This window comes from Pipra filicauda, unplaced genomic scaffold, assembly GCF_003945595.2.
Source record: "Pipra filicauda isolate LSUMZ 115617 unplaced genomic scaffold, ASM394559v2 scaffold31_size4109673_pilon, whole genome shotgun sequence".
Classification (NCBI taxonomy): Eukaryota; Metazoa; Chordata; class Aves; order Passeriformes; family Pipridae; genus Pipra; species Pipra filicauda.
The window spans coordinates 215,268-240,109 of NW_024104443.1; the positions used below are offsets into that span (position 1 = coordinate 215,268).

Genomic DNA, 24,842 nt, shown 5'->3' on the forward strand with positions numbered 1-24,842 from the left:
TAGCATCTGGCATTTAAGATTAAGTAAATAATGGAGAAAAGTGCATGCAGCACCCAGTAATAATTAAACACAGCAAGGGTTTGTTCCCCCACCCTTCCCTGTTTTAACCTGTTACATATAAATCTCTGAGGATAACTGTCTTTAATAGCCTCAAATATATTTACATACCATAAAATGGATACTTGACAACAGTATTTTTCCTCACAGAGATGGTGATAGTAGGTGTATCTTTGATCTTAATTAGGAGCTTTTATTTTACACCTTGCACTCAGGGTAAGGAAAAGCTCCATTGTCACAGCTCTACCCAACTGAAGAGCATGTTAAATGGATCTTCATGGGAACATACTTTTAAATCCAGGAGCATGAGTGTTGGCATCATGCATTAAAGATCTGTAGTCAAATTTTTCCCTTTTTGATTACTTACTTCTTCCTGATGGACCATACAGTGCTATTCATCCATTTCCCACAGTCTATGAAAATGCAGACTATGAAAAAGGAAGACTAAGTTATTTAAAATAAAGCTGTACATAAAACAAAAAAACCTTTGGATAAAAAAAAAGCATCCAGAGTTCTAGTCATCACTACAGAACATAGATTCAGGTGGGGGAAATCTGTGTTATTTGTAGTAATTTTCAGCACTCTCTCCAACATCACTGGCATGAGGCTCACTATGGAACGCTGTACACAGGCACCTCAGCTCACTGCCTGCAGGAAAAGGAGTGATGATTTCGTGCACAAAAAGTCTGATCAGGAGACACATCTCCTGGGGATTGAAGATCTGTCGTTATTTATGGTCATTTCAGATGTGGGCCCATGTCAGGCTCACAAGGTGCAACAAGACCAAGTGCAAGGTGCTGCACCTGGATCAGGGCAATCCCTGGTATCAATATGACCTGGGGGATTGAAGGGATTGGGAGCAGTCCTGCCGAGAAGGACTCAGGGTGCTGGTGGATGAAAACTCCACGTGAGCCAGTAGTACACACCTGCAGCCCGGAAAGCCAACCCTATCCTCAGCTGGATCAGCAGCAGCATGGCCAGCAGGTCAAGGGAGGTGATTCTGCCTCTCTACTCCCCACCTAGACCACAGCATCCAGCTCTGGACTCCTCAGCACAGGAGGACATAGACCTGTTGGAGCAAATCCAGAGGAGGGCGATGGAGGTGATCAGAGGGATGGAACAATTTCCCCGTGAAGAAAGGCTGAAAGAATTGGTGTTGTTCAGCCTGGAGAAGAGAAAGCTCCAGGGAGACCTTATTGCTGCCTTTCCTTTCTTAAAGGGGGTTTGTAAGAAAGACATGGACAAACTTTAGCAGGACAAACTTTACCTATTGCAATAGGGCAGGAGGTAATGGTTTTAAACTAAGAGAGGGTTGATTTAGACCAGATATAAGGAAGAAGATTTTTACAATGAGGATGGTGAAACACTGGCACAGGTTGCCCAAAGAGGTGGTGGACGACCCATTCCTGGAAGTGTTCAAGGTCAGGCTGGATGGGGCTCTGAGCAACCTGACCTAGATGAAGATGCCCCAATTCATTGCAGAAGATGACCTTCAAGGGTCTCTTCCCACCCAAACTATAATATGATTCTATGATTTTTTACATGTAGAGCACTGCACTGACCATTTCCATCTCATCTTAAGTGTCCAGTTTTCCTCAGAAGGCCCCATATTAAAGACTGGACTCAAGTTGTAAGACCTACTTCAAGACTTACACTGTGAGAAACTCTGAAACAGCTACAGCAGACCCAGCTTCTGCTGCTCCCCCAGCAAGACCACTGAGGAGCACAAAGCTTAGTCCAGCAGGTTAATGTGAGTCAAACTGCCTTCCTAATACAGCTCTGATTCAAACTAACAACAGTATGAAAGGTTTTCAGTTCTTACAGAGCTGCCTGATGGAAGGAATTGATCCCAAAGATTAGTGCCACAATCTCTTTAGACTCTGCAAGCAAAAAAATCTCGTGTGCAGACTCCTGCCCACCTCCCATGGGTGCTGTGAGTCTTAATTAGTATGCTCTCTGGCACAGAGACCTTTGGACAGGGGGTACGAAAGAAATGGAAAATATTATCATCATTATGCCTGCTACCACCAGTGCTGGCATTCAGGGTAAAGCCTTCACAGCAGATGGTGAAGTCACAAGCATGGCTGGCTACAGTTATAATTTCCCTCATCACAGACTCTCCTTGTTGGAGCAGCTTCACCTCTTGATGCCTGAAGAGCAAACCAGAACCTGTGCTGACAGGACTGCATCCTGCTGGTCAGTACTGCTGACACATTCAAACCAGCCAGCACTCCAATCACCAGAAAGTAAATCATCCAAGGGACTTTCTAATTAAAAAGGGCTTCATTTTGATGGCAATTCTTTCTCCCTCCTGTCACAGTCAGCCCTCCCCTCCCGAATTCCAATCATTAAAAGGAAAAAAACAAAGAATTAGTCAGCTTTTGTTAAGTGTCAAACATTCCCACTCTAAACAATGAGCAAAACAAGGAGAGGTGTTTAATAGCTCTCAGAGCAACTTTATACCTTCCTAAACACTATTTCTGTACCTCTCTCTTGCTAATTGCTTATTTGCCCTGGTTGTATGGAAAAGCCTGGCTCACTCCATCTTTGACAGAGGAGAACAGCAGTGTTTAACATGCTGCAGGAGGTGTGACATGCCTAGTTCTAATTTTTACCCTTATTTATTTCTGTTGGGGTTAGCAGCTGAGGACTCTGAGCTACCTGAGGCGTAACTAAGATGCCATTAGCTTTAAATCTGTTCCTAAGTGCTGCAAGCAGCCTCTCCATTTGGCTTAGGACATCACCTTGCAAATGAAGCCTTTGCATATGTGGGAACATTCTGCTTAAAATTTTTCCTTTCTCCAAAAACTTCCTAGGGATTCTGGAATAGAAGCACAGGGTAATGCTCCCCTCCTCTCTCCTAGGGTTTTTCAGGCTGTGAAATGTGAAGGAGCCTATAGTAGAAAGAATTTATTTGAAATGGAAGCGAAGAGTAATCTCTGCTACTCCTTGTAGCACCATGGGAGTCCAAACACGTTCTGCAGGGAGCTTGAAAATGCATCAGCACCCTGCCCACGTACCGGGGAACGGTCTCATCATGGAAACAACCTGACCTGGAGTTCCTTTCCATGGTGGCTGATGATGGAAATGCCTTTAGCCCAACATCTGTTACGCAGCTCCAACATCACCAGTTCTAACTCGGGACTTATTTTTATCGCTTTTCTAAAACAGGACAGAAACTTCCCCTCGCCTAAATTCTGCCTCGTCTCAGGGAAGGCATTGCAATATGGCAGTCTAAAAGGGGAATCACACGCCGTCGTCATTACCAGCCTATTCAGAAACCCTTTGCTGAATCTTTCAGATCTGAGCATCTCTTTGATGCCACCAGCAGTGAGATTTCTGATGACACATCCACAGTCTCCAGTGAAGGTGGGATGCTGCTGCTGCTGCCTTCGGTCCTTTTTTACAGAAGACTCTGATCTATTTAATTTAAATACTTTTGCTGCACACCTATGATGGTGTCTGATCATGGCAGAAGGTAACTTTACAACGTTGCACACCTACCCAAGATCTCACCATGTCACAGTCCTCCGACAGGACCCATCAAGACTCTTCTATTCAACAAAGACAGAAACACACTTGAAGAGTCAGAGACTGAAAAGGCAATTTGTGAATCTGATTTCATCTTCAGCTTTTCATCTGTCTGATTTTCCTCCATTGAGCTGGAGCTGGCTGTATATAAGAATGAATATGCTGTTCCCTAATGGAGGCTGAATTGACTTGCTCCTCTCTAACTGGAGATCATGCCAGATAACCTGGCACTGAAATGGAGAGAATATGGAAACACTGCAGTAGTGAGGGCAGACTCCATCAGCTGCCACCATACCAGGTAGCTTTAGTTTACTTTAAAAAATGGACTGCTCCCAGATGCTCAGAAATCCCTAATGGGCAGACATGACTCTCCTGCATTTTAGGATTTGCTATGATTTAATACGACACCTTTGCCTCCTTGGCACAAAACTACACCAGCAGCACGAGATGCCCAGACCAAAGCCAGCACTATGAGAGGGTCTTAAGCCTTTAGTTTAGGATGCCCTGTGATTATAACCACTGGACAAGCTGCCCAGAATACCTGGACATTGGCAAACCAGGTTGATAGGTATGATCGTGCTAAGAGAGGCTTTTCTCCCTCCCTATTGATGTCCTTATGTCAGCACCACATTCAAAAGGCTATCACAGCATTATCACATCATGGTACTGATGTCAGTACCATGATTAAGATGGCAAAATAATTACAAGTGTCTGCTTTCATACACTGATTGCTTTCCAAATAGATGTTCTTCGTTCCAAATAAATCCACTATGGATTAACATTTCTCCCACTTGTTCACCACCTAGAATGTATTTGATTAGAAAAGCCTGATCAAAACTCTGCTTGACCATTTTTCAGCACTTCACCATTTTTCTTTTCCTCATCAGGGAGAAAAGTGTATCCATTAGTTAACCTTTTCAAACACATTCTTTTTGTAGCCTAATTCAAAGAAGGATTATACAAAAATCGTCAGGCTCGGCATGTGAATAGCTTTTTGTGAGCACAGGGAACAAGCATTCATATATCAGAACATCAGCATGGGGAGATAAGGGAGCTGTATACGTGAGAGCTTATCTGAATGCAAGATCAGCCCTGTGAAACCAGCATAAACATCAAGGACACAATCCATATATTGATGTAATTCTTAGTGGTACTAGTGCATTTGTGTGAATTTGCAATTAAATAAAGCTTATTCCTTACAAAGAAAACAAGAAGTTAAGGATATAATTCAAGGTCTATGGAGATCAATGGGAATTTTTTTTCATTGCATTTGAATATACCTTCATCTACCTGCCTCCCAATATGTCTATTAGAATATTAAGAAAGAAATTACCTAGACTTTGTTTGTACAACTTTTAAACAGGACAAGAAATCCTCAATTCTCTTAGTCTGCTTTCTAACCCAGTAAACCCAAAGCTTTCCTTTCATTCACAGCTAACATTTAATGTGTTTTAATCCACGTTAGTTTCATACCTAATAAAGTCATTGAAAATACCACAAATAGATGTGGGTGGCAAATTAACTGAGGCAGGAAACATAACTTTGAATCTCCTGACTTTTAGGCAATTAAAATATCAACTTAATTGTTGGATCTGTGTAGCTTCTCTCATTTTAATATGTAAATCAGTCTCTATTACACTATAGCTCAAAGAATGTGTGACTCGGCTTACTTGATTAGGCTGGGAATTGCTGGTCCTGCTGTCACCATGTTTACACTTTAGTGACAACTTTGCACATCAAATTCACATAATGCAATGTCATCAACTTACTCATCAAATACAAACTTCTTAAATACAGCCGCTGCTCTGAAATATTGCAACAGCCTTATTTTACTTCATTTACAGCTCCTAAATAATCAGTGCAAGTGAAAAGAAAAACTGGGAATTCAACTGCAAAACAGTATTTTCCAGAAAAAAAAGAGCTTCCCACAGACAGAGAGGCAAACCAGAAAAACAGTCCATGCAAACAATTATCCTCTGGCTTCTGATTTTTAGTTGTGTGTTTAAAATGTGGAACGAGGAGACACATTTTCTCAGTCTCCCCACATTCACCCCACCTCATTTGGGATTCAGTGCTAAGGAGCCCCGATTTATCCTCTGAAGACAGTCAGATTTCAGCTCCCAGCCACATATACTTACCCGGAAATTGAAATGAGGACTCCAGAGAAAAACAGAAAATTCAGTCATTTTTTTCCTGTTATGACCCTGTCACAACAGGGAAACCACCATCTTGGATAGTATGGAAAGGGTCAATATGCTCAATATTTTCCCATTCCTGTAATCTTTTCTGAATCTAATAAACATCCCCTACCACGGGGACGTTCACCTTGCCAGCACAAGGCTTTTTAAGACTTCCCAGTATCCTTGACACCCCTTGCAAAGTTCCTCCACTAGATTTCCACCACTCTCTACTGCTCACAGAGGCATTGAGCTTTAATTTCCAGTAGAAACAATACATTGACAAGAGGCAGAGCAGAGATCTGAGGCTCTCCGCTGCCGGAGCGCTCCACCACGCTGGCAGGATGGTTTTTCTGAAGTCAGGGAAATCGTGTCGGCCTGAATTTGAGACATCAGCACAAGCCTTTCTTCTCTATCCTGCTGATGAATGAAAGAGCATTTTCAATTGTGTACATCCAGAGGCCTTGTGGCACATCGGGCCTAATCAAAAGCTGCTTCGTGCAAACTGCTGTCAGAGTCAGCTCATACCACAGCCTCGCAGGAGCCAAAGGGCAGCTGCAGATAATACTGCATTTCCTTCTCCTCAGGAGAAATGCTGGACTGGAGAGATGATGCAGGAGCATCCTGACTGTCACACAGACACCGAGGAGGCCGCAACCAAACAGTGAGAGCTTGACTCAAATATCCAAGCAGAAAAACACAACTGCCAGAGGTTACCAAGACCCATAAAGCTCAACAGCCTGTTGGCTTGACTCTGGTTGATGAAGAAACCATCAGCACAGAGGGACACAGAACCAGAGGGATGTAGAAGAACTGTGTCCAGGAAGGTTGTTGTGTTTTAGGTGGTAGTTTCTGTACAGTACAAATTTGTTTTATAAGGACTGGGGGTGGTGGGGTGGGAAGGAGTTAAAACATAGAGAGAAGAGGTTTGGATCCTTTTGCTGCTCACTGATTTCTCTCCTTGAAAAGGCTCTGAACTTCCCCTGGGTAGAAATGAAGGAGCACAGCTACTTCTGGGGGTTACTTCTGATAGTGAGAACAATTACTCCTCATGGTCACTTAGTATTTTACTCAGCTACTGATGGACTGGGAACTAGAACCCAAGTCAGCAGGCTTAAAAATACTGTTTCTATCACCGGTTTTTACTCCAAAGTCACATCCAGAGTAAGCCAAAAGGAGATAGAATACTCCCTGTCAGCCCAGGTTTCTCTACACATTTCCAATTGATTTATCTGCTCCCAGAAGTCCCCTCTAACCTTGCTCTCTGCCCACCTGTAATGACATTAGCTATCTCTGACCTTCCCACCCACCTCAGCAAGGGCAGCCTCTTCCTTCTCAGACGTAACACCACCTCTTTACAGCATCAGTACTGAGTAAGGAAAACACATCCTCCTAGGAAACCAGCAGCCTTCTCCTCAACTGTAGCTTCTTGCAGTGCTACTCATTTCTATTACACCCTGATTCAAGGCAGGATCAATAAGCCCACAGAATCTTCCCTTGGGAGCCTCCTTCCTCATATTGCTACAGAAACCATTGCAGATGTTCTCATAGTTCTGTTTAAATTTGGTCCCCCTCACCACATATACATTTTTATTTTCTTTTCCATTTCCTTCTCTCTCACAACTTATTTTACTACTTTTTTTTCTTTGCAAAATGGCTTTATTTTCTCTGGAACGTGACTTCTACTAAATATTTTGTAATCAACTTCTACACAATGCCTAGCAGCAGGGTAGGAGATGCTTTAAAAAAAAACCTTGTAGGAGCCACTGGAGCTGTATGGAGGCATTATGCAGGTTCACAGGCTGCCTCTTACAAAAACAGAGATATTGAGTTCTTTAAGAATTCCACATGTGAATTGGGTGAAAAAGAATGGCAGGAAGAAATCCTGCAGCTTTTCTGCTCTTTGTGAAGGCTAAGTATAGCCTGGATAGTAACCTCTGACTGACACCAAGTTTTACACATTTGGTAGCTACAACAGAACTACACTACAGAATTTATTGCAAACCTCTGGCTCCCTGGACAGCAGACAGAGTCTGGAATTCCCAGCAATGTCTCACTGGCACCTCCCATCACAGTTTCACTAGGAGCTGCAGGCTTCAGGCATCCTTGGGGGTTTGTTGGGTCAGCAATCCTTGGCCCGCTCGTGTCCCGGCCGCTCGCAGCACACAGATTACGTTGTGCTCAGGGGCAAGTCTCTGGTTGTTTCACAGATTCATGGCATGTTGCCACAGGCAGGGCACATTGCTTACAATATACTCAGTGCTGCATGACTTCATATCCGCATTGTTTCCGAAAAAACCTCGGGAATCTATCTGGATGACGAATACTATATACGACGAAAACAACTTTTTTTTAACTGGGGAATGTTTCTCCCAGCCCTCTTGAGACTTTCATTCAAGCCAGGAAACCTGGTTCTTTATAGGTGCCTGCACTGATTTCAGTAATGCAGAACATTTACCATCAAAGGCCACAAAGGCTTCAAGGCATTTTCCCCTTACGGCTACACTGCCCAAATCCACTGACACCCTCGCAATGTCAAAGGGTTTTATAGGGACTCTGCCCCCAGCCACTGTAATGCTGTCTATATGAAGTACAGGAGGTCCCAACCTGGCTGGAGTCTTTTAGGAAAACAGGTATATTTAGCAGCACCACTGGTTATCTTTGTTATGCTGAGACAAAAGGATATGGATGATAAGGAAGGGAATCAAAGTAAGCTCTATTTAAACTATCAGCTTATTCCCAGTCTTAATATACTATTCAGGTCCCAGACTGGTCTAAATGTCTTGCAGAAGAGAAACTAGCACCATAAAAACAATAATGAGAACTAGCTGAGAGGTGGGGGGATTGCCCCATGGAGGCCCAGCTCCTCAGCTGCAGAGTCAGCACAGAAGGGCAGCAGCTCTGAGCGGGTCAGGAGGAGCAGCTCCCAAGGACTGCTGCTAATAATGCTCATCCTGTGTGCTGCTTTCCATATAATTTGTGGTTTGCACACCGAAGCTCTGTAACATCTTGGATGCAGGGAACAGTAGAGAATGATTTCTTCCCCCATCAAGGATATGTGGCCATCTCTGGAGTGAAAGAGGACAGACCTTCATCAGTGCTCAGCAAAACACCAGAGGCAAAGTCAAGCTCTTTGTTAACTTCAGATGAAATTGGGATATGCAGAAAGCAATTTACTGAGAAACAGGCAGGGCACAAAGGCTACATCCTGCTCTTACCAGAAGTCCCCCAACATTTGAAGGTAGCAAATGCCCTGGACCTTTGTGCCTCTTTAGAATGAAGGCAACTCCTTCAGTACAAACTGAAGGGGAACTGGAATGTTAAACATCAGCAAAAGAAGTGTCACCTAATGAATCCTTCTTCTGCTTTAGGAAGAGGCAGTATGTGACTGAAGGAGAGCTGCCCTCCACACCCTCACCTGGCCCAACACTGTTTGACCAGTGGGATGCTGGGAGCCATTGGCACAGAGTGAGGAGTGAAGGCTGCACTTGCACGTGTGCACCCACCAGCAACTAAGGTCATGGAAAAATCCTTCATCAGGTGGACTCAGGTTTCATTCACAGGTGCAGCCCTCATCATGTGTGGATTCCCTACACAGATGGTAGGAAGCACCAAGGCTTCCAAGCACCAACAGCTCAGCCAACTGTGGATGGAGAATGGCAACTTCTAAATTCCATCTGCTCCTTTTTTGTCGCCTTCTGTACTCAGAAACACATTCATCAGAAGCACAAGCACACTGGGACAGTGACAAATTTTGCCATCTCTGGCTTGTCACTTCAACAAGATTAGATTATTTTAATATTAATTCATTACCCAATTTATATTCAATTAAATACATTTTTGCAAGGCCCTGACACGGCAGTGATGCTGGGACAGCCTCTACTGAACGCCAGATGTAGCATCTCTGTCGGGGTCAAACACCTGCCTCTGAGTGAGATTCCCCAGTCCTTCAGCAAAGACCCCCTTTTCCTACTTTTTCCTAACCAGGGAAAAAGGACACTGAAACTACTGAGACAGATGAATAGCTTTCCTTTTCGGTGGGATTATGTTCACTTCCAAAATTCTCCACAGATGGTTGAAATCAGAGCTGATTTCCCCATCTTCCTTCCTGGTAGGGGTGCCAGCCTGTCTCTCACCAGAAAGAATATTAAAAGCACTTTTCCTCTTTCTCACAGGGAGAGGCTGCCTGAAGTACGGAATGCTCCACTGTACCTGCAGGATAGCAATAAATCATGAGTGCTCATGGAAAATTCACATTAGTGCATTCTTTTAGTCAGGAACCAGCTTCCACAGGTCATCCATTCCTACCTTCAGATATACTACCTTTAAGATGAGAATACAAATAGAGATAACGAGCACCTGAAGCATTCTCTCTCATTTCTACCTCTGCTTCTCTACAAGTCATTACTTCTGTCAGGTCCCCATTAGCTACCACCTACATATTTGCTTGCAACTAAGATCCAAATCCATCTCTAGCAGTGCCAGAAATCAAGAGGCCCACCAGGACCACACAAGACCAAAAGAAAGGAAGATCTAAACAAAAATTGCCTGGAGAGAAACAGAAGAAAAAAAACCAGAAAAAGTTATGGAGCTGGAAGAAAAAAAAAGCAGCAAATGCAGACTGAAATACAAAAAGGGGGTTGGGAGGAAGGTGTGAAGATTACAGGAAAGAGAAATGCAAAAGTGGAACAGATTCCAAGTCTGGGCAGCAATGCCCCATGCCACCTTTCCAAAGCTGTTACAATCTGCATCCCTGTTTCCAAGACAGCAGGACTCGGAGCCTCTCCCCAGATGGCTGTCTGACCTTGGCACACCCTGCTCTTACACAACCCAGCCCCGGCAGAGGAACACGACACCCACAAAGGCACAGCCCATGCCCAGAGTGCAGCAGCCACAGACCTGCCCTGTCAATACAACACGAGCCTGAGTGCAAATTCATATTTTGGAAAAGGACAGCATGTGTTTGTAGCTCACGCTGTTCAAAGCTCTCCCTGCAATACCCCTGGCCCCCACCCGAACAGAGACTATTACGGCACAAATGAGAGGAGAGGGCCACTGAACTACGTGGCAAGTTGCCAGGTTGTGCTGCAGCCTCCAGTGGTTATGCTCAAAGAGATTTAAAGTCCAGCATAACCTTGATTTTTAATAGAGTCACATTTAATGAGCTTTAACGTCCACAGTAATAATTTTCTTATTACCTATCCAGGAGTCGGAACTATGATCAGAAATAACGTGCTGCACTCCAGTTCAACGAAGGAATTTAATAATGGCCAATACATTATTATCAAAACCATCAAGATCATTGTCCTTAATGCCTTTTATTTGGTTGGTATATTTATAATTCTGTGAACCACAAGTGTAGCTGTTGCAGACCACATAAGCTTGCTGAACACAGCAAACCTGACCAGCCACTCAAATCCCTCACCTCAGCCAATTGGCCAGTCAGGTTATATGGCAAAAAAGGACAATAAAATCTTACATTTACCTCTATTTATCTAAAGACAAAATGAAAGCTTACATATGACCTTTGTTGTCCTCTCAGCTTTTGTCCACACTCTTCCTACTCTGTCCTCTCTCTCTCTTCATCCCATTCAACTCTGACAGCAGGGACCTCCCACCCCAAAAGCTCAGAGAACTGAATTTGCCTCTTGCATGTGTTATACAAATGAGCTGGATAAACAGACAGATGGGTCTTGCAGCTGACAGAAAGGGGTGCAAGAAAAACTCCAGTTCTTCTTATTTTTGTACAGAAACAGCTTCGCAAACCTCACTGAAACCTGCTCCCTTATTATGCACAACAAACACCCGTCCCTGGGGCAGCCAATTGCACAGTGACAAACAGAGCAGAGGGAGTTTCTGCCACACTCTCCCCATTTCACACCTTGAAAACACACTGAAGTGGAAGGCATATGGCAGCTGCTCCTGTGGGCAGAGCTGTGGAGATCCTAAGAAAACAGCAAAAGCTGTACCTTCCATTTCTTATCCAGAGGGAGACAGTGTGAGTTTTCTGGCCATCTGAATCCATGTTGTTAAGCCACTGCTGAACAGCTGCTGCATTCACACTGCGGATGCAGGATGGAGTCAACACAGAAATGGATGCAGCTTGCACGGCACACTCGATGAGCTGTCCCCCGACCCACCAGGAGCATTCCCTGCCCCAGCAAGAAGGACAAATGTGGCATTCACCTGGCTGATTTAAAGCCAGCTTAGAATCACCCACTAACCTTGCAGTCAGTGCCCTAACATCCTCAGTGTCTCTTGCACATCCCAATAACACAGCCTTCATGCTCCAACCATGCTGCTGAATTCCCACAGCAGAAAGGAGAGTTTAGGAGTATTTATGGCAATGTGCCCCCTTGCATGACAGTGGTGCAACAAGTACTTGAAATACAAGGAAAAACACAAGATCTTTCCATATAACCTGGCTTATTAACACCTTCACCCTGGTCTCAAAGAGAGTCATCCACAGGGCTCCTCCATCCTTCACTAACAGCTCTTCTTCCCCATTTTGTTTACAAGAACCACTTCCCTATGCACTTATAGGCACTCTGAGAATGCAAAGGGCCCTCCTGTGACTGTGATAAATGACACTGAAGTATTTCCCACCCTGCTAGGCTCTGCAGCTGATGCTCTCTCCCATCTGAGCTGGTGACCAAAAGTCAGAATGATGTAGCTTGGGACTGAGGTAAAAGCAAAAAAAAGGATCACATACATGAGGTTGGAAACACCCTGAAACCCAGTGAGCTGTTTGTTTTCCTGTTGGAATCAAAGGCAGAAGAGAAAACAGCTTTAAAAATGCATTCCTTCTGAGCTAACAACAAACCTGGTAACATCCCAGCACACAGGCACCTCACAAACAGCTAAAAGCAACTGCATGAAAGGCAGCAGAATAATAATTCTGACTAAAACGTCACAGGAGGCACACGTGAGAAATGCATTCCCCCAGAAGAGATGGTCTAATTACTGCAGATGATACCCCAGAGGTTCATTCAGCAGCAGCAGAGACACAGAGCTGACCTCACCTCTGCAGCCTCTGTGCCCTCCCTGGGCTCACGAGGCACTGCCAGCCCCATGAACCTGCAGCATCAGATGCGCCGGGTACTCAGAACATAATGACAGACAAGGGCATCTGGGCAGCAGCATCTACTGCAACTTAAACCCCTAAAACTCAGTGCATTTCACATTCAAATTGCAATGAAAGAACTATCCCAAAGAACTGCTCAGTGGGGGTCTCAAACTGGAAGCTCCCACAGACAACAACGGTCTCTCCTAAACGTTTGCCAAGTGTTTCGTGCTTATGCATTTGTTAAAACATCCACTAGCAGCAGCGACAGGCTGTCACTTACCTCCAGCATCCAGTCAGCTCTTCACTTTACAAACCACCCCATCTGCACTTCTCACCATCATATTTTTAAGGCTATATAGTGCCATAATCCACTATGAGATGTCGGAACGAACACATTCTCTGCAGTAATAAAGTGCCATTGTTTGAGCGATGGGAAAACAAGTAAGCTGCTGAGAATTTTGGTTTCATAACAGTGAAAGATATTTTCTTCTGCCCTTTTGTGGGTCTGAAATCTCCAGCATATGTGGCCTTTGAGAAAAGCTCTGCTCTCTCAGCCTCATCTGAGGGAGGCTCCTGACCTCAGGACACTGACCACGTACGTGCAGCTGGAACACACCAGGACCTTCATCTCTCTTTTATTCTTCTCTTCTCTAATAAAATTGGATTGAGGGCATGGGAGAGTTACAGCAGTAAGATTTCCTGGGCTCTGCAGTATGACTTGATTCTGTCTGGTCCCTCACAGTGTTGCAGGTGATGGGTCCGGCTTTACTAACATCCTTACCTTGATTTACAGAGTCTGAGAGCATGTCTGGAGGTGTTGATTTTGGGGTTACTTTACTAAAAAGTCTCATTCAGGTATGTGAAGGGAAGAGAGATTGTACTGGAGAGCCACAGATCCTGTGAAACATATTTAGCTTGGTGAAAGATGTACTCTGCTTTCATGGAGTATTGAATGTAGCTGTGATTAATGGGGCACATATTCACTGATAAACAATATTAATTTGTTTTAAGCCAGGTCTGAAAAGATTTCAACCACTTGCTTCCCTGCAGCTATGAAAGTTATTTCCTGCTGTCTGTACTACCTCAAGGGCTAAACCAGCCCTGAAAGGAAGGAAATATTTCCTTTCACTCTATCAGCAGCACCAGCCTATGAGGGCTGTTGTATGGGTATTTCATTTATCAGGAGCAAATTATATGTATCATTATTATTTAGCCTTAACACCCACCCTCAACCAAACTGCCACAGGATTGCCACCACACATTCACTTTCTCCTGCATCAACACAGCTTTTTTCATTTTCCTTATAACCACTCCATCAAGCACATAAAGCACGCTGTCTGCAATGTCTCCATCTGCTTCTGCAGTCAGTTCCTTTGGCAACATGGATGAATAAATGCATCTCCAGGACCAGAAGCCAGCAGCCTACCTGCAACTTCTTGTGGTGACTGAAAACTCCCAACTCCTTCCAGATTCCCCGAGATGGAGCCGCCTCCTTCGAGCACCCTCACCATCTCCCGCAGCCTTTCACACTCCTCCTGGAGCTGCTGCTGCTCCTCCTTGCGCTGCTGCTTGGCCAGAGTCGTTGGGTTCATGCTGAAATGAAGAACTTTGGTTCTGCTGGGGTCAAAGTCGCCCTGTGTGGCAGAAACGACAGAAGAACATTGAGTAACTGATCCAACCTCTGAGTCCACCCAATCTGTACTGCTCTGTGAAGCCAAAAAATGTTACAGGAGTTAAAAAAAAAGGTGACATATATGCAGTGACAATGTTTTATTCCAACAGTTGAAGTCAGTCAAACCCAGTGTTGTTTCACCTTCTCTTTCTACTCCATCTTTAAAAAAACACTCGAAACAAAAACAAAAAAAGAAACAACAAATTAAAAGAAAACAAATAAACCAGAAAAAAAAACATAGAAACACTGCACTCAACAGAATTTGCTCCCTGGCTGACACCTCCATGGTTAAATTTAACTCCAGAAATTAAGTTTTATAACTGTATTTTAAATCTCTTGATAGCAGGAGTTTATAATGAACATCCAGATAGACCCTTAAATTACAGCAGGATACCCAGTACCAGCCTGATTTATTGCTCAAATGAGCCAGCAACATCCATGTGACTCCAAAGGTGGAGTCACTAGCAAGTTGTATCAGCTTGTCCCAAGCAAGGGAACAGATACTCCATTCTTTCTTCTCAGAGGTGAGTTGTATTTACAGCAGTTTAAATAGTCAGTCAAATCCTATGATGGCAAACTAATATTCTTTCAAAGAGAGAGAAAAACACTGATGTTACATTTGTGATTTCAGAGAGACAATTTTCACATAAACTACAGGAAGCCTCATGACCATAAATGTAGTAAAGCATGTGCTGCCACAGCACTCTACCCAGCTGAAACCCTATAGCAGTGTCTGCATAAAAAGGTATTTTATATGGTAATATTTTTCCTTTAATTAAATCTCAGGACCTAAAGTGATTTTGTAAACATTAATTAATCCTCAAGAGCAGCATGAGGTAGATATTATCCCAATTTTATCATTTCATTTCCACTAAAGACGTGCTAGAACTTTATGTGGGGGTTTTTTCAAGCACACCATAGCAGAGAATGAGCAATTCATCCTGCATTGCTGGTCATTGCTGGTCAGAGACCCTAGAAGATCCCATTCCCAAACATCTTTTGTTGAAAATACTCTATTCATATATTGTAAAGCATCTCAGCAGGCAGTGAACTGCTGAAACTTGCTGCCCCAGGGCCTGGCAGCAGACATAAAACTGTTTCAAAAACAGGCTTGACAAATTCATGGACAACAGCCCCATAACTGGGCCATGCCAGGGGAGGACAGGGGAGCATCCTCCAGCATCTCTGGCTGCTGGGAGAGTGGACAAGTTTATGGGCTCTCACAAAATAACATCTTCCATCACTGTGGTCAAAGATGCTTTTCTGGGCTTTTTTACATTGGCCTTGGCCACGATAAATTTAGGAGAGAACCGAAGGACACAAGCAGCATCTTGGAGATGTCAAACAGAGGGAGAACAAAGTCAGCTGCAACACCACCTTATTAGATATGCTCTCCCCAGTGACACACTGGCATTTACAAACCTGTTTCTGCACCCAGCTCTCTACTTTCTCATGCTATTTGCACTTCAGGACTCTTCCAGACAGGTCAGGGCACTCCTCATTCTCATGTTTGTCTTTCGAGGGAAGAGATTCAACCCCAAAGTTTGTGACAGGGTTTACACTGGTCAGCAAAAGGATGCTCTCGATATCAGCACTGCAGAGCCTGGTTCTCCCTGCACAGCCTCTGCTTCTGACCAGCCAGGAAGGGCAGCTCTGGCCCTGTCTCCCTTGCCAAGGTCAGGCAGAGCTCACAGCTCCTTGTCCCAGCTGCCACCACCATTCCAGCTCCAGTGTAGGGATGACCATCACTGCAGACACTCACATGTGGCACGGGGCAGCAGCAGGATCCTGGAGGATCCTGTGTGAGGAAAGCCATGCCCACCTGGAGACTGCTGCAACCCACAGTGCACCAGTCTGTTTATTTTGCAGGTTTTTTAGTCTTTACTGTCATCTCTCTGGCCTTTCTATAAAGCCCTGCCATGAAGCTGCAGTGCTTTGGCTGTTACAGATCTTCCAGACCATTTATCCTCTCCTTTTACAACATGCCCCCCTTGAAAAATCATGTTCTAAAACTCAGCACCAGGGCTCAGCCTTATTTTTGGGGTTTACCAGCTCTCCTCAACACATCATTCTGAAGCTACACCAAGACAGGCAAATATCTTAAAGCTCACAGTGAAAAGAAGGCTGTGGTAGAATCCATCTCATTTAACATTTCTGGGAGATCACTAACACATTTGCTATGCTACCCACATTTTTGGGCTAGGGGCAGCAGCTTTCTCTTTCTTTTACACAGCACACATCAAACTAGTACATTTCTCCCTAAAGCTAAAATATTAGTGCAGCTGGTTTATATTATAGCAATGCCTAAAAGAAACCAAGTGAGACAGGAATCCCAGCATGCCAGGTCCTGTACAAACCCCACAGGAAACCACCACCTAAAGCCCAAAAAGCAGACAGCAAAGCCTGAAGTCTGGTATGTGAGGAGAGTGCAGGTATGGAAAGATGCAGTCTCCAGTTCCAGATTCCTTAGCAGCACCGTGGCAGAAAAGAAAATAAAAGGCATCTCCAGAGCTGCCCCTTCTCACCACCAGAACATGCTGCTGCCTTACACAGCTGCACCAAGCAGAGCGTTCCTTAAGTCTCCAGGAAATTTACTGACATCCTATGGAGTTTCAAATAAATGCACGAAGCTTTCCATGGAAACGCTGCAGACCAGAGGCAACGTCTGATGAAAGGGATCAGTCTCATGTGCAGGTAAAGCAGAAAGTCAAAATAGTATCACAGCTTCGATCGTTCGGAGTGTTATTCCAAATTTCTGAAGGTTGGAAGTGACTTTGTGTTGCGAAAATGAGGGGTTTGGGGTTGGCTCTAGGAAGAGTCACGGCTGGAAACTGCTAAATATAACAGACAGAAAAGCAGCATTAAAATCTCACCAGCATTTGAAAGACATGAAACTCTAATGCTGGTAGGAAACCAGGGACTGAAGAAAGCAAACAACCTCCTCCTGGAGTCCCTTTAGCTCTGGGAAATGTAAATTGCTGTTTTTCTCTGTCAACTGCTCTTCTCCCCACAATAAATTAGTCTTACTGATCATAATTTTGTCTTTTCAGTTCTGCAGCAGAAGTCTGGAAAACGGTGTTTCAGGCACTGGGAGAGACTTAAAACAGATCTGCCCATTTATAAAATAATTTCTAATCTTGGGCCACTGAAGAGGAACACCAAACAGTGGCATTTGAAAGGCGGGTACAGAAGAGACAGCCACGTTCCTTGAACAGGAGCTGGGACTCCCTGAACAGCTGCCCAGGCACAGCTCCAGATGCTGCTTCTGTGCTGAACCAACACATGCAAGGAAGTATTGCTTAACAGAGTTAAAAAGTATCTTGGAACAAACAGTAATGTATCCCTGGTTTATCCAAGAAGCATGAAAAGAGTGCTGCAGGTTTGGAAACTTGGCCTGAATGCAAGACTTGACCAAATCCACCTAAGCTCATGGTGCCTTTATACAGAAATATGAGACATTTGGGGGATGCAATCCATGAATGACCTATAGACCATCCCTCTGTTGGAAAGTCACCCTGGCCCTGGCTCATTCAGTAGGTAACTTGGTAGCTCATTCTGCTCATCAGCACATCATGGCCAGTGTCTCAGAGAGCAAAGATAATACATTACTACCAGTTTCTCAGCAGTATCCCCTCTCTACCCTTATCTTATCCAATAACTGAAATTTGTAGAGCTGCTGAAGAGTAAATGACTTGGAGAGTCAGAGAGAACTGCTGGCATTCATTGATTCTTCTTTCAAGGAATAACATTGAACAAGTAATTCAGATTTGTCAGAAAAATGTACACAGAGCTTCAATTTAGGGGGAAGCAATAAATACCTTGATTGATTACAACCAAGTCTGGTTGACACTCAAAAGAGTGGATTATTCATTCCTGGAAAGTAAGATGCTAACCAGCTGATTTGGTGCTTAAGGCAGCAAAACCATTTCTGTGCTCTCAGAAGGGCACCGGACATTTTACAGAGATGATTTGTTGACTCCACATGTTAATGTGCTCTACGATTTGTGAAATAATTTTGTTTTCATGCATTATCCTCAACCTTCCAGGCACGTGTCCCAGGTATGCACAAGGGAAACTCTCTCACGGACCACCAAGAAGAACCATCCCACTGCTCCTGTCCAGTCACTGTGAGACAGACACCACAGATGCCACACACAAATATTGGCTTAATGCAATATGTTCCAAGAACACTCTGGGACATGGCAGAACTATTTAGTAAGACTCTGGCTATCAATAAACTTTCTGACAAAAGACTATAGAAAAAAGAATTTGCAACAGGGCCAATTTGTCATCTAGAACAGAGGTACAAGCTCAAGTCAGATGCTGCTGCCTCCCTTCTCACTTCCATCTCCCAGCTTGAAAAAACCGCCCTGAGGAGATAATTGTGCTGATGCTATGTGTCATTTTTTAAAACTATATTATCGGCAAACAGTCAGCATGTTGGTCTACGTGTTGAAATTACAGTTCAAAAACTTCCTAAGTAATCTGCCCATTAGGGAAGAATCAGTCAAGTGCCAAATCAATGAATGAAGACAGAACTGCTTTAATCTCTGGAAAACAGAAACTTTTCCTTTAGAAGAGAAGTTGTTTAGAAGAACAATGAAAGCTGCCAGTGACAGCACCTTGAAAAGGGATGAACTTATTTTGGCATCTCTCCTCCTGGTTGTTTGAAAACTGCACAGCCCCAATTCAGCGATGTCTTTCTCCAGGAGCTATAAAAGCTTTTCTCTCTACTCCACTCACTTTCACAGGCACACAGGTAAGAATAAAGTACTTAAAACCATGTGGACTACTTTACATTTGATGAAACGTTCAGTGCTTAACAGCCCCATTTAAGGTCTATTCATCTTCTGCAGGTATTTCTGATCAGAAGGTAGAGCTGGTAGCAAAGGGAATAGCCTCCACTGGTGTGAATATGTTTATCTAACATCACTAATGAAATTAAAGAAGTCCATACATCCCAAAAAGGCAACGACTATCAGGATACAATGTCAGCAGGCACCGTCAAAGACTTTCAACTGACTTCTTCATAGGCTCCGCCTGTTTAATGCTTCTCTAAAGCAAAGTTGTCAAAACCCACGGATGAGGCTGACACGCGCTTAAGTGCCTTATCTCTTTCACAGTCTCGGTATCTATCAACCTTAAAAGATTGTGATTTCTGAGCAGCACAATAAATTCTGGCGGAGCATATGGACAGCTGAGTTAAATTGCTGCTCGCTGGCAATACAACAGCTTGTGCTTGCCCCTGCTGAGAAAAGGCTGGCGATTGGAAGCTCTTCAAGGAAAGGACCGTTTCTTCTTCGCGCGACTCTCGCACGCGGTGAGCGCCACCCAAATACGAGCAGCACGCGCTGCTGCCTCCCCAGCCAAGGAATTTCTTTCCGTGCTGACTTCTTCAAAGAGAGATCTCCAAGGTTTCCGGACTGGGATGAGTTATTCACAATACTTGAGAATTTAAACGGAAACAATTTAAGGAGCTTAGTAGATGATATCAGCGTTAAATGGGTCAGTAGTTACCTTGGAAGAACACTGGAAATAAGGTCTGCATCTAGCTGTAGGAGACAGATGGGAAAGTTTCTTGTATACAAATATAAAACATAAAGCATCAGCTGGGGGGATGGTGGAAGGAGAGGTGTTTGAAAAGCGTCCAACTGGTCACGGAATGCTCTTGCTTCCACTTCTTAACTCTTGTAGGCAAAAACTAGCTTAAATTGTGAACACCAACACAGCAGATAATTGGGTATATGCAGGTGGTGAATGTCCAAAATTGAACTTTTGAACTCTCCAGCAGAGGATGTTACCTCCTCACTGCAGGCACAGCCTGATTATAAATTTTGGTAAATCCTGGACTAAAAGAGAAATGGCACATCCCGAGTCCTCCAAAGACAGACAGACATGAGACAGAATCAGTCTTAGGAGGCTGATTAGAAGCTGATCAATGATTTAGGCTACTTGGATGGGGAAAAGCAGGGGTTCCAGAAAGAAATGTGGTGAAGATGGGTTCCCAAAAAGAGAAGCGATCCCAGAAAGAAAAGGGCCTGCAAAGAAGGTGACGATCCTGGCTGGAGGAAAGACACTCAAAGTGAAGGAAGACCCTGGAGATCAGAGAAAAGCACAGGGATGAAGGCCAGGGGATGTTCAGGGACCTTGGTCAGTAACACTTGAGACTGGTAACCACAGACAGGACTTTCTGCCCAACCATCCACACCTGCAGTGACAGGATGCCGAGCACAAGAGAAGGCACTGCTGAGGTGGGGGAGTGAGTAAACAACTGTGTGGGGGAAAAAAAAGGGCTGATGCTGCTTCTGGGGACCTGCAAGCTTCTTCTTGGGATCCAGTGCCTCCTCGTGACCATGGATCCTTTACACAGTTCAAGCTGCCACAGGAATGCACACCTCTCCCAAGGTTTTCGGGTTTCTGGAATTACGGTTTGGCTTTCCTGAAAACATGTGGTATCTGTGGGTAAACACAGCCACATGGGCTTTGCACACAGCTAATAAACACCCCGTTGCTTCCTCTGAGTTATGAAAGCAGAGAAGTCACATATCATTAGAAGTCGTCTTTGAACGTGTTTATCTTCAGCTTACAGTTAATGGCTCAGCATTTATGTCAAGAATTGTCTGCTGTTAGTCCTGCATCAATACCCGTTGAAAATTTTACTCAAAGATGGGAGAACAAAAAAACAGTAGGAAGGCAAAATTGGAATTTATCACCTGAAAGGCACATGCAAGGTCCCTGACAACTATAGCCCTTGCTGCAGTAGTTTATTAACTAGAGTCTGCCTGGCTATACAGGTGAGCAGCTTCTTTTGGGTCTACCTGTATTTTATTTTAACTTTAGCAGCTTTAAAAAAAATATATTGGTTACTCAACTCTCTTGTACAAAAGCCTTTTGGAGGCATTTCTGCACCCAGTACAAGGCAGTTTCAGAAAGCTTAATCCTACCTCAGGAAATGCCATTTTAATGGAAATTCTGTTTCTTGGTTTTGTTCTTTTTGTTTCTTTGCTCAGGCTTGTTAAAGTGATTAGAGTAAAACCTAAAGTAAACCACATCCCAAAGAATTCCCTCTGTACCCAGTGCACAAAGCACAGCACGCTCACCCGCCCCGGCTCCCTCTGTCACACAAGATAACTACACCAAGGGATCTTTAAAGCCTGTGGAACAGGAGCTGTATTAACAAAAATGGATTGCAAAGATGAGACAAAGCAAACTAACAAATAAGCAACAACCACCACCTGCTCCTTGCAGCTTTGCCAGTATGTGCATGCTTGAAATCAGAAACAGTTGGGAGAAAAAAAAAAAAAAAGAAAAACAGAAGGTGCTGGATGTTGGGAAAAGGCTCATTTGTTCCCACCAGGTCTCTTGCCAGTTCCCCACCTTCTTTCTCTCACCATCATCTTTGTGTGAACATCTGCAAACACACAACCCTGAAACCTGGCACCAGAAATTCATTTGGGCAAGCTTTTTATCCTCTTCTTAGCCAGTACTTAGTCCAAGGCCTGCTATTTCTTCTTCCACAAAACAGAAATATTTTTTTCCTTGTCCAGGTGATGTGACCTCTTGCCCATACCCCTTAATTTAGGCAACCTTTCTCCTATGGGCTCCTGAACACCCATTTCCAAAACAGTGAGGGTAAAGACATCTGTGTCAGCCTGAGCTATGCCTGTTCATCCCCAGTAACTCCTCCATAGCTTCCACCAGGACAACAGATTTCAGATCCTTGCCCTCACATGCAATGAGTAACCCCATGTCACCTTCTCCACTCCTTCAGTAATGCCACCTCCAACACCTGGATCAGCTGCTCCTCCCACAAAGGCTTCTACAGGGTTTTTTCTCTTCCTTCCTGAGAGGATCCTCCACACTACCCACACTCATTGATATTCTTCCCTATGGCCTCTTTCACCGCAGCATCTACAGCAAATTAGCAGTGAGACAGGGAGGCGGTTGGAGTCTGTATCACAGACAAAAAAGCTCTAATCACACTGTTCTAACACCAGACCATATCGTTTGGTACAACATGTAGCACATTTTGGACACTGCTGCAATAGGAGTAATAAAATAAAATGTCTCCACAGTGGTGCTGAAGCCCTTCAGGTACAGTTTTAAAAGGAGATCTGTTCTCTATACCCCTTTCAAATGTGTTGTTCCCTGGAGGATGCAAGACTATAATTTGCATTGAGTGAGGCATTCAGATGAGGTCTGGGATGCAAAAAAACGTGACAAGAAGGTTAAGAGTCAGGACAGTGAGACATGGAATGGCATGGACTTGGGATAATTTAGAAGAAAAAATGCATTCAAATGTTCACTGTCCTTTTCAATTGCTGCTCTTCCTTTTATTGAAATGGAAGAAAATCATAGTCTGCTCTAGGATGGTTTGTTACCACCTAGAGATTTGAATTCCAGGGTTTCTACACTAGTTTTTTCAAGTCAAGGATTCCTGTCTTTCCAGAGAACAAAGTCCGTAAAAAGTTCCTATTATTTACAGTCTAGTAGCGTGCAGAGGAGACCTGTGCTGGTTCAAAAACCTCTGATAAAGACACTGAAAATAAAAAGCACACAGGTTCTGGAAACAGCCCCAAAGAGCTTATAGTGTGAGTTATAAAAATTCTTTCTCAGAGATAAGACTTAACTTTATATGGTGAGAAATGCTGGCTCTCCCAGATCTGAATTTCAAAAAACATTTTATCGACTTTCCCATACAAATGAAGTAACTTTGGTTGAAAATACTGTTGAGAGGTGTCAGACCAAATCTAGGTTTTCAACAGAAGTACATAGTTAATTTTTTTTTTTTAAAAACTATATTTCTTTGCTGCTCTGTTTATTATTCTGCAGCATGCACATACAGATACTGTTCAGAAGACCAGAAAGACAGAAGATGCTGCAAGTGAGGTGTTTTTGTGGTATTTACTCCAATCCAGATATTCCACCACTCCCAATATTCTATAAATCTTGCTTTAATGTCTCTGTAATCCTGTGTTTCATGGTAAAGCTCTACTTTGGAGTCAATTCAGATGGGATTTCAAGGGGAGATCCCAGAGGAGAGAAGCAACACAAAGTGGCTGTGCCAGGCTAGGACCCTTTGTACTCAGACAGGAAGAGTCAGAGTGAAGTGTGACAGCAGAGGTCCCACTTTAAAGACTTTATAAAGGAAAGTGAAACTGCAATGTAATAGGATTTTCCAGTTAATGGATCTCATTAGCAAAAAGCAAAACCTCTACGGATATTTTTTTTAGATAGTATCTGATATAAAAAGAAAGATGCATAATTAAAAATTATGTAAAAGCCATCATGATCTGATGGCAGGAAGTATCAAAGTTTATCTGAGCATATAAAAGCCTGAAAAGTAAGTGACAAGAAGAGCTGCCAATCACACTGTGTATTTGTACAGCAAACACATGGCATAGGCTGGATGCTGAGGTCAACCACAACACCCTTAACAGCAATGCTGAATTTCCTAAAGGCTCCACGTACACCAGGACGTTTTGATCCTGTAATTTAATGCATCTAAGAGTACTGTTATATGTCCTTGGATGTATAATTCTGACCTGGCAGGGTACAAAGCAAACCCTTGCCTTTCAGTGGATGAAGGTGCCTTGGCTGCACCCCTGAGCTCGCCAGCCGTCACTAACAGATTCCCAGCCTCCGGCTGGAAGCACTTCCACTTAAAGAGCAAGTCAAGTTCCCTCTCACATCCTACAGAAACTGTGACAGACGCAAAGGGTTTGGAGGACTCATTTCTGACAGTCTCCTGGAGCAGCCGGGCAGTGTCTGAGTGGGTTTTACAGCAAATGTGTTCCAGGTTAAACAAGCTTCGCTGCAGCCTCTCACTGCGAGAGGTTATCGCCTCCCACGCGCCTTCTGCTTTGGCCAAGCAGAGGATGAGAATGAGGGAAACAAAACATGTCCCTGCAACACACTGAGGGGAAGAGCAGTTACAGTGGAACTGCCAAGTTTCATCTTTTTGTCAGTTAATTCTGTTCTCAGCAATGTGGAGGTTGCCTTGCCCCTGGGGAGAGCTCATCTTCCCCAATATGACCTCAGCGTCCGGCCAGGCACTGAGGAAAGTCCTCTAGTAATGGATAATTTGGTAGAGGGAAAAGTGAGAGACCAGATACAGAGCTTCCAACGTCCCAGAAAAACATATATCCATGTACATACCATCCTGTTATCCACGTTATCTACATTATTCACCAGGAGGAGTTAATGCAGGTTCACTTAGATGTGTCAAACAGGCAGAACCCTCTTCTGTTTGCTCTGCTCTTTCTCAAGTAAGAAATCTGAGTATCTAAACCACCCAAATATCGATTCAGAGGGTACATTCTCTTTCATTTCCTCAGGG

The 24,842-nt window shown here is 43.9% G+C and overlaps 1 protein-coding gene across 2 annotated transcripts in view; it reads right to left on the reverse strand.

Annotated features, from left to right (window-relative positions):
• The window catches only part of MAD1L1 (mitotic arrest deficient 1 like 1), a 351,438-nt gene that overhangs the window by 109,097 nt on the left and 217,499 nt on the right, over nucleotides 1-24,842 (reverse strand). For both annotated transcript variants that reach the window (XM_027738492.2, XM_039383691.1), the window contains exon 16: nucleotides 14,258-14,465. In XM_027738492.2, coding sequence (XP_027594293.1) covers nucleotides 14,258-14,465 — 208 coding nt within the window. The remainder of the gene's footprint in view (nucleotides 1-14,257; nucleotides 14,466-24,842) is intronic.